Below are 9,701 nucleotides of genomic sequence, written 5' to 3'. Positions count from 1 at the left end.
TGTTTAATTAATAGTATATGAAACACTTTGAAATTCAATAGTGGTTAGTATTAAATATTAATGTAAAAATTAATTTTTAATTTTAATCCACTATAAATTATCGCAAGTTAATAAAGAAAAATTGTTACTGTTGTCACACCCTCGTCAGGAATAGAACCTGGGACCCTCGGCTTTGAGCATCGGTGCGTAAAAACAAAGGTCCTAGGTTCACGTTAAAGCAATGAAAAATTGTGATTAAAAAATTCATTTTTAAAAACCCGACACGAAACGAGAGCAGCGACGCTGACTCTCATTAGCGACATTACACCTGGTGCAAAGAACCTTCTGATTGGTTAGATAATACCGTTCTAATGTTCTATTGTTTCAATGAACGAGTTTAGTTTCTCATCAAACCGTCGGCGTTTCCGTAAAATTACTCTACGAAAACTAGAACAAATATCAACAAAAACAAACTAACGCAGGACGCCGTATCAAGTTGATACATAAAGAGAAAAAGAGAGAGAAGCAAACTTTCAAACTTTTTATACTACACTATAGCCGCAGAACAGGTGAATGCACAATTAACAAAGAACCAGACTTCCTTCCATTTATCGGTTGCTTAAGACTTTTGAATAACACTGACCGTGATGAGGCGTTGTGGAAACAGAAAATAAAGGATTCTCAAAATGTAATATTTACCTTCGAGTTTAATAGGACCGGTATAAGTACCTACCATCAGTTTAATCATACAATCGTTCTTTGTCCGGTGTGAATAAAATATAAACGTTTTTCCAATACAAAATTTTTTACTTAATTTCATCATCAGTAATTGTTTAAATTTATATTCAAAAAAATAATAAGCGGGCAGAAAACTACCAATATATACAGGGTAGTCCATTAAGCGCGCCTTTCTCTCTAGCGTTCTTGTTGAAATTGGAAGAAAATGTTTTCAAGAAAAAATGTTCCTGGTCAAACGATACATCTGCGGAATATAATTTCAGAGATGGCGGACTTCCGGATATACCGGAAATATACATCAAGTGCTTTATTTTAAATGGAACACCCTGTAGGTTATTACATTTTTGAATTCAGCATTGATTATAATATCCAGTTTGTTAACCATAGTTTCTGCCTGCGTATCTTTTTGGAGTTATTTAGTAATTTCTAGAAAATTTGACATTTCCAATACCTTACAAAAATTTTAATCATCATCATCATAAGGTCATCAGTCCTAAGACTGGTTGGACACGTACCTCCACTCTTTCATATCCTGAGCTAAACTTCGCATTTCCCTAAAACTAGAACAGCCCACATCCTTAACTATTTGCGAACAGTAATCTAATCTAGGTCTACCTCTACCCCTCCTAACTCCTGTTTCTGCCTCTAATATGTCTCTGACTAGACCTTCATGCCTCAGAAGGTGTCCTACCAACCTGTCTCGCCTATTTTTTATTGACTTCCATAGAGTCCTCTGTTCTCCTATTCTTTCCAATACCTCTTCATTTCTAACCTTTTCTACCCACGATATCCTCATCATCCGCCTATAACACCACATTTCGAACGCTTCTAACCTTTTCTTTTCCGCCGCTGAGTGTTCCATTTAAAATAAGGCAGTTGATGTATACCTCCGGTACATCCGGAAGTCCGCCATCTCGGAAATAATGTTTCACAGATGGATCATTTGATCAGAAACATTTTTTATTGGAAATATTCCAATTTCAACAGTAAGACCGCCAGAGAGCAAGGCGCGCTTAAGGAACTACCCTGTATATTATACGATATCTAAAAATCCACCCTTTCGCAAAATTAATACAGTATGGAATCTCATATGTCAATATGACAATTCCGACTTTCGCATACGGTATACGCAATTGCACTTGAACTTTGATAAGATTAGGTTCGTGCAATAAGTATTCTGCCATTGTCGATAAGAACATTCTTACACGTAACCTCCTTCAATTATGCTGAATACCAAATAGTCTTGCTCATGTTTTTTTTTTGTAAACTTGTAAATTCTAGAACTGAGTTTCCAACAGTTATAACAAACGATGCATGCATGTATATAATTTGCATTTGCAAGTGTACATATAAAAACGATTACCTAGATATACTTGCAATGTACAATCTTGTCTTCACGAACATAACAATATAAATAATTTGCGTTATGTACTACCACTGTAGGTAACTGATGTGTAAAAAAACTAATAGCCTTTGAATTACCATTAGATACTGTTTTAAATTAGTTTATTTTCTTTGTTACCTATAGAACGCGAAACATATTTTTATTCACCAATTCGTTTTTTAAATGTATGTAATACGTTGCTAGGTATGAACAAAAAATAAAAGAAAATCTATTAAAGCAATTTCAAGGTGTGCATTGGAGTGATACCTATAAGTATATTTCTTTTCTGTCAGGTATAAGGTGTGTATTTTACACCACCCACATACTTGATTAGGTCAAGGTATTCGATGAACCAGTTCTCTTTGTTTAATATCGGATTATGATTAATTTTCGTCATTCCAAACGAATGTCAAGTGAAATAAACAAAATAAAAGCACCTCGCCAATTAGGTCAAAACCGTCGAAAATCGAACCAAATTTTTCAAATTATTATTACTTAAATACTTAAATCTTAAACAAAAGCGAATATGCTGACCGACAGTATTCAGTAATCAACTATTTCAGCTGTTTTTACTGGGGAATATCCACTCAATGTTTCAAAGACCCCATCTCTACGTTATTATAGTATAAAATTGAAAACTCACCATTTCCCTTCGAAGAATAGCGAGCTGTGCATCGAGGTTGGTCCCTTTCCTCGTTGGAGTGGGTCCTTCAGGCGTCCCATTCAATCCGCGGTGCTGATCACTATACAGGGAATGTCCTGAAGAGGCCGGCGAAGCGCCCCTGGAAGGTCTGTTGATTGACGTCGACGAAGTCGACGAGTTCTTTTGTTCGAAGAACGCGAAACCGCTGAGACTCTTGGGCAGAGGTGGTAGGCCGTGCAACGAGGACATTTCTTTCAACCTGGAAAGAAGCACGTCGTCAACATTGACCGGCACAGTGATTCCGTTTTTTCCCGAATTAGCATCAATTTGTACGTCATCACTATTCTTTACGTTATCGTTATTACTGTCACTGTCTTCGATCGTAATTTGGCAACTGGAGAGGTGAACCTTTTGCCCGTTGTTCACCTCCACCCAATCGGAATGATGAATTTTGCCGCCCTCGTGTGAACTTTCGCTGGTCTTATCTTCGAAAATTTCCTGGGATGGCTTACGTTGGCGTCTCAATATCCTTGCTTGCTCCTTTCTCATATTTTCCAGTTCTGATATAAGGAGTTCGTGGTTCATTTTGTCATCAAATTTGACCCTCCTTTCGGCAGTGGAAGAATTGCTAGTGCTTGTTGTCTTCACGCTCTCTGCACTGCAGTTTTCCAAGGATATGCTATCTTCGTGATTATTTATTTCAAACGAATCAGATCTCTGTTTATGCTTAAAATCCTGTTGTGAATTTGTGTCTATGACCAATACAGTTTTTGAGACGTGTCCTATTGCCGTTTCACTTGCAGGTTTATTTTCTGGTTCTGTGACCGAATCGATTTTGTCCGAATCTTTGGCAATATCAACTGTAATATTAGTTGTACTATCTTCAGCGATTAATATTTTACTGTCTGAACACATGTTAACGTTCATATTAATAGCTTCTGTTGTACTACACTGGTCATCGTGGCTTTCCAATATACTCGCAAACATTTCGTCTATAAGAGTATTTACGTGATTCTTTCCATTGAGGATGTCATTCCAGTTCTCATCTGAATGGTTCGAAGCAACGTCGTTCGATTCTTCTTCTACTTTTAGTATTTTTTCTTTCTGGTCAGTGTTTTTCTGGTTCTTGTGACTCACTTCCGCGGGCAATTCCTTTTTCAACTCGTTACTGTTGGTCACTGGTTTTATATCCAAATTAACATAATTATTACTGACACCATTCACGACGGATTTTTCCGACGATTTGGAGGAGGAATTCGAATCAGTTTTGGCACTTTTCAAGTTAGAAGACTGAAAAATGACCGGCCGAGAATTGTCTGTGTGCGAGAAGGACCTTTCAATTTTAGGAGCTGTGGGACAGCACACTTGTACACTCGACCGCGACTTGGAAATAAAATTTAAACTTTCGTTATCCTTTTTGGGAGGTGGTGGCGCGATTCTTAAAGGGACCGTGGGTTTCCCGGGTTCTCGATTAGTTTTTGATTTCGCCAGGGCTTCCGCGACCACGTTCTTGCTCGGCCTAGGGGGTATCGGGGGTGGCGGTTTTGACATTTTTGTTACGGGAGTCGACCTAATCATTCTCATAACTCACTGTTACTCTACTGTACTAATAACGCGTCGTCCAATGTCATCTTACGACTATTAGTCATCAAAAAAGTCGGAACCGAAAGATAGTCAGTGGCATGATTCATAATATACACACACACTCACAAACAAGCCCGCATCTCATCTACAATAACAACTAACGAGAATTCCGCGAAGAAAAGACCGAACGACTGACAGCCAGCCTGCGATCTGAACCGTAAGCAGAAACACATTAAAATCGAACGCACACTGAAAAGTAAAATACCTAACAACGCAAACTGCGACAACGCTAACTGCTGCGCGATATAACCGCCGATGAGTGAAGTAGAGGAGGCTACATCAGCTAAACTCGTCGTGTGTACGCGACCAGGTGAAGAAGGCCTGCTGCTGGTGGGGATGCAAATGACTTACATAACATATCTGCAGGTAAAATGGATAGCATTCGTGCAGTTGTCCAGGCAATGCGGAAATGCACTGCTATTTTGGAAAAAAATTGCAGTACCTACGAATAACCGTGGACTTAGATTTATTTGTAGATAAAAATGTTAACCCCAACACTCAAAATTTATAACATTAATCACATGTCACCTGTCTAATATATTGACAATAGATATTTTTTAATATGCATAATTATTATTCTTATTCTTATGTACCATGTAGAGTACGCTGTATTTCCAACTGTAATTTTTATGAAAAGGGCTCCTTTCTTTACTTCTTAAATTAAATTACTGCGATTATTTAATTTGTCATTAATCATCATCATAAGGTCGTCAGTCCTAAGACTGGTTGGACACGCACCTCCACTTTTTACTATCCTGAGCTAATCTTCGCATTTCCCAAAAACGACAACAACCTACATCCTTCATTATTTGCGAACAGTAATCCTATCTACACCTACCTCTACTCCTCTTAACTCCTGTTTCTGCTTATAAAATGTCTTTAACTGGTCCTTCATGCTTGAGAAGGTGTCCTACCAACTTATCTCGCCTTCCATCAAGTCCCCTTTCTCCTATTCTTTGTAATACCTCCTCATTCCTAACATTTTCTATCCTCAACATTCGCCTGGAACACCATATTTCGAACGCTCCTAACCTTTTACTTTCCACCGCGCCCACCGTCAATGTTTCGCACCCGTACAGCGCCGCGCTCTAAACATACATCTTTAACAATCTTTCTCGAATATCTAAATTTACCGTTCGCGATAAAATACCACCTAAATTGTTTCTGTTCTAGCATCTACCTGTTATTTAAATAATAAAAGAGAACATAATCTTGACAAATTGGTAGGCTTTCGCGGCCAGTAGGTGAACTGACGGTGTTCTGATTCGGGTTTAAAGGCCGTGTGTGTTGAAGTTGCTTCCCAAGTTTCGTTAGCACGAGTAGCGAACTTCTTCAGAGATCTTTCCATTTCCGATATTGGATGTGGATTGTCCACAACCCCAACACACAGCGGCCTTCAGACCCGAATCAGAACGGTATATTGAATTAAATTTGATACAAGTATAAAAATATTTAATTAGCCAACTGCAGATACCTATTAAAAAATCATATTTATTCTAATTCCAATTCATTAGATAAACAATTTAAGGCGTACTCCGAAAGGAATTCACAATAGGTATAACGGTAGCATTAATGCTAATTATGCGGTAATAATGGTGCCGCTGATGATTTTTTTTATTCATGAATAACTACTTATTAACCTTAAAACCCAATATTATTTCCTAAGATATTATTATTTACAGCCTACGATTGATGATAAAATAAACAAAAATGATAAATAGTAATAACCGTTATTCTCTGCACGTAATTTATTAGCAATTGAAGTTAATGTAAGTACCTACCTAAGCAAAGTATTTGCATATAAAGAAGTTATCTTTAAAAAAGGAAAATTTATAATTGCCTTTGTTCACAAAAAAATCAGTTAAAAAAATTTGCAATAATAGACACTCCAGGCTTTCAAGCTCACCATCAATCCTTTAAACGCATAAATAATGATAATTTATCATTATTTATTTAATGTTGTGTTAACAACTGAAATACAAAGCCTTCTTGTAGATGCGCATTTGGACGACAACGGTACAATCATATCTAATAGTACAATCAGCAATTTAGCTTATTGTTGATATAAGGATTGTTTAAACGTTTAAAGGATCATTGGAAGAAACATGCAAAGGATAGTCCAGTAATAATAACGGTTTTAGACCTTTGGCCATTGTTTGGTATTCTCTAAAATATGTACTAAATTATACATATACTTTGTCGGTGATAAGCTGGTAAATATTCGTTTGTCAGAGAAATTTAATAAGTTCTCTATGTTGATAATTGTACGCTAAAGTAATGTTTGGCGAAAAATTAAAATTTCCCTTATGAGTATTTTAACTGTTAAGTACCGTTTTATTTGTTATTGTTTATATGTTAGAAATCTGCCCCTATATTTTACCAAGTAAGAGGAGCTAGTGCATAAACAACCTAACTTAAAAATCTCAATAAACACGATAATAATAATAATCTTATAATCCTTTTTTTAAAAGAAACTTGTACAAATTTCATGTTTCTCACTTGAGTGTCTTAGACTCTGCGACCATGAACCGAGGCGAGAGTTGTACTAGAAACGCTGGTGCAATTTGGTCATTCCCATATTGCATTTTCGTGTCGTTACTTCGCGCTTCGTTTGCGTTCTGTAATTACGCCCGTCCGTTTTATATCTACTTTGCCCTGGTAATGGTAATAGCTATTTCACGATAAACCCGAACGGCTCAAAAGTCAACAGTACAAGGGACGAACAATGTTCACTTCACGCTAGCAACACATATGCGTACAACCACATACTTACTTACATATGTGGAAAAATAACATACAACTTGCAGTAAAAGGCTGAATACAGGATACTTCCGTCTATGAGGCTAACATTTGTATTTTGCTTAGATAAAGCTCTTCGCGTGTATCGCGCTTTGCCATCAGTTTTGAATGGAAATTATTCTGGAGAAAAAAGCTTTCCTTGTTTAAAACAACTAAAGAATAACGAAACTGTTGAACTGTTTGACTGTTCCATTGATAGAGACATAAACTCTGACAATATTGAGTAAAGTTACGTAAAAACTGCAGTTTCTGTTTAAATAAAAAATTATCATAAAGAATTTCCCAGCAGTAGGAAATGTAGTATTTTTCAGATGGCTATAATTTCTTCTAATTATGATAATGATGTGTTGTCATACAAGTTTGGAAAGTTCAGAGTTAGCTTTAAGAATATTATGGTCATTTGAAAAAAAAAATAGACCTGATTACAAGTCATTTCAATTTGAATAAAATCAAATGGGAAATTAAAATAAAAAAAGCGACCTCTTTACAATTGAGCCACAGCGCTCATTTTAGTTGAGGATTTTTTACATTTGAAAGGGTAAAAATTGTTTTAACCACTTATTATAGAGGTAACAAACGTTAAATTAAAATGTTAGGTACTCTTCTTAAAACGATTTTTTTTTATGTTTTTAGATGTATCCTTTGAAATTCCCGAACCATACCGTCTTAAATTCTTGAGTCAATAAAAGGAAAACTTAAATCCACTTTTCGGACATAATAGAGTTGTCTTCTTTGCGTTTTCAATTAGCACCACTGTACATCATAGGAATGCATTATACGTGAGAAGTCATACGTCTGACAATATTTTTTCGTCCTGTGTATGTGTATGTGATGAAGGATAACGGCAAAACATGTACACGTGTGAATCGATGCAGCCTATAAAAGCTGAACTACTTCCATTGTAGAAAGGAAGACGTAAATAAATAAAGTTTATATTTCAAGCCTTTTTACTCTTCTCAAAAATAATAAACACAGTTTCCATTCAAAAGTGATTGCTATTTCCGGAAGTGTTCCCAGGAAACAAATGTTTTAAGCTATCGTTTAAAACTGCCCTCTGATCAAATAAAAAAGTAGCAATAAATATTTCATGGAGTATTTTAAGACCGGAAATGGTCAAAAATATGTTTGACCTGATTTTTTTATCTGCATTTTTCTGTGGTTTTATTTATTACTGTATTACTGTTTACAAAGACCTAAATCTGTACATTTTTTAATTAAATTTCCAGTAAGATAATCAAATATAGATATTTTCAGCAATTATGATTATTTCGTCTTGTTTTGGCATGTAAATATGAAACTGTGAGGATTTGATATCTACCTGATTCAAGAAATTTACAAATATAGCTGCTTGCAATTTAATATTTCAATACTACTTATTCATCATTTAATGGGACGTTTATTTTTACACATGAATATTTTATACAAATACCCTCGGGTCTTTACTCCAATAAACTGTAACTCCTATCATCATGATAAAACCATAAATTCGACCACTTCATTAATATCTAATTAAGTTACCTACACAACTTAGATTTTATTTGCCAGGGGTTTTTATAAAGTCGATAAAAAAGGAGTGATCATCTAACTGACTGTTAATTAGAACTACAGTTTGTATAAAAAGAAAACGAAACAAATAACATATATTATAATATAGAGGCTATAGTTTATTGCAAACTAAATTTATTAGTATTCAGTTTTTACCAAAGAATTCCAATAAAATTAGATAGATAGGTATAATTAGAAAAACACATAAATCTTGTCAAAAAGAACAAAGACTTAAAAAATGGTAATGCGAAGGTAAAACCACAAACATTACTTTCAAAATTATATAATTTCCAAAATAACGAATAAAAAATTCAGAACTTTAAGGAGAGGAACTGAATGCCTTCTTTAAATCGAAAGCAACAACCTAATGATTTGAATTCAAATGGTATACATTCATTTGATCATGTCAAAATATGCTGTTCTAAGTTGTACTTAAACCAATGTCAAGTTATAAAATGGTGTTAATACAATTCTTATAAACAATTACTAATATAAGTAAGAGCCCTTTTCATACAAACAAATACAAGATGTACAATTAGGTCCAAATGGATACTTACCAGTGTAGAACTATTTATTGTTGAATTTCCATTCCTGGCGACACATAGGGCACTGTTGATTTACTTGTTGAGACTGAAGCCACTTGACAATGCAGTGCATATGAAAACAATGAGAACATTGGCCCCAAACTAGTGGGCAGTCATCACCTGGTAGTTTACAATCTGGACAGCAACCATCAAAAGGCATGCGACAAATACCGCAATTATCATCATTTGCTACCCATTTCCATGTAGCAACTCCAACCCAATCTTGAAAAAATAAATGTTATTAAAATTTACAGGTTATATTTTCGAAAAACATACTTACTTTTGATGGTCACTTTCATGATCCCATTAGTCGTGAAAACAAGAGACAACTTTTGACACTTAAACGTTATATTATTTGGCAACTGTTCTTTTATAATATAAACTG

General features: G+C 35.2%; 1 protein-coding gene across 5 annotated transcripts in view; it reads right to left on the bottom strand.

The window, feature by feature from the left end:
* Window positions 1-9,685, bottom strand: part of LOC108744817 (anaphase-promoting complex subunit 11) — a 42,210-nt gene extending 32,525 nt beyond the window's left edge. The window contains exons 1-3 of one of the 5 annotated variants that reach the window (XM_025975040.1): window positions 9,593-9,685; window positions 9,290-9,538; window positions 2,745-3,003 (exon numbers count right to left, since the gene is read on the bottom strand). In XM_025975040.1, the coding sequence (XP_025830825.1) occupies window positions 2,745-2,993 (249 nt within the window). In that variant the 5' untranslated portion in view covers window positions 2,994-3,003; window positions 9,290-9,538; window positions 9,593-9,685. Of the gene's footprint in view, window positions 1-2,744; window positions 4,831-9,289; window positions 9,539-9,592 lie in introns of those variants that run through there. The other 4 variants (XM_018480758.2, XM_018480759.2, XM_025975041.1 and 1 more) reach the window with 4 other exon arrangements.
* Between the last annotated feature and the right edge of the window lie 16 nt (window positions 9,686-9,701).

This window comes from Agrilus planipennis, unplaced genomic scaffold, assembly GCF_000699045.2.
Source record: "Agrilus planipennis isolate EAB-ADULT unplaced genomic scaffold, Apla_2.0 scaffold35, whole genome shotgun sequence".
NCBI lineage: Eukaryota > Metazoa > Arthropoda > Insecta > Coleoptera > Buprestidae > Agrilus > Agrilus planipennis.
The sequence above is the reverse complement of the archived record's forward strand: the minus strand, read 5'-3'. Positions and strand labels throughout refer to the sequence as shown.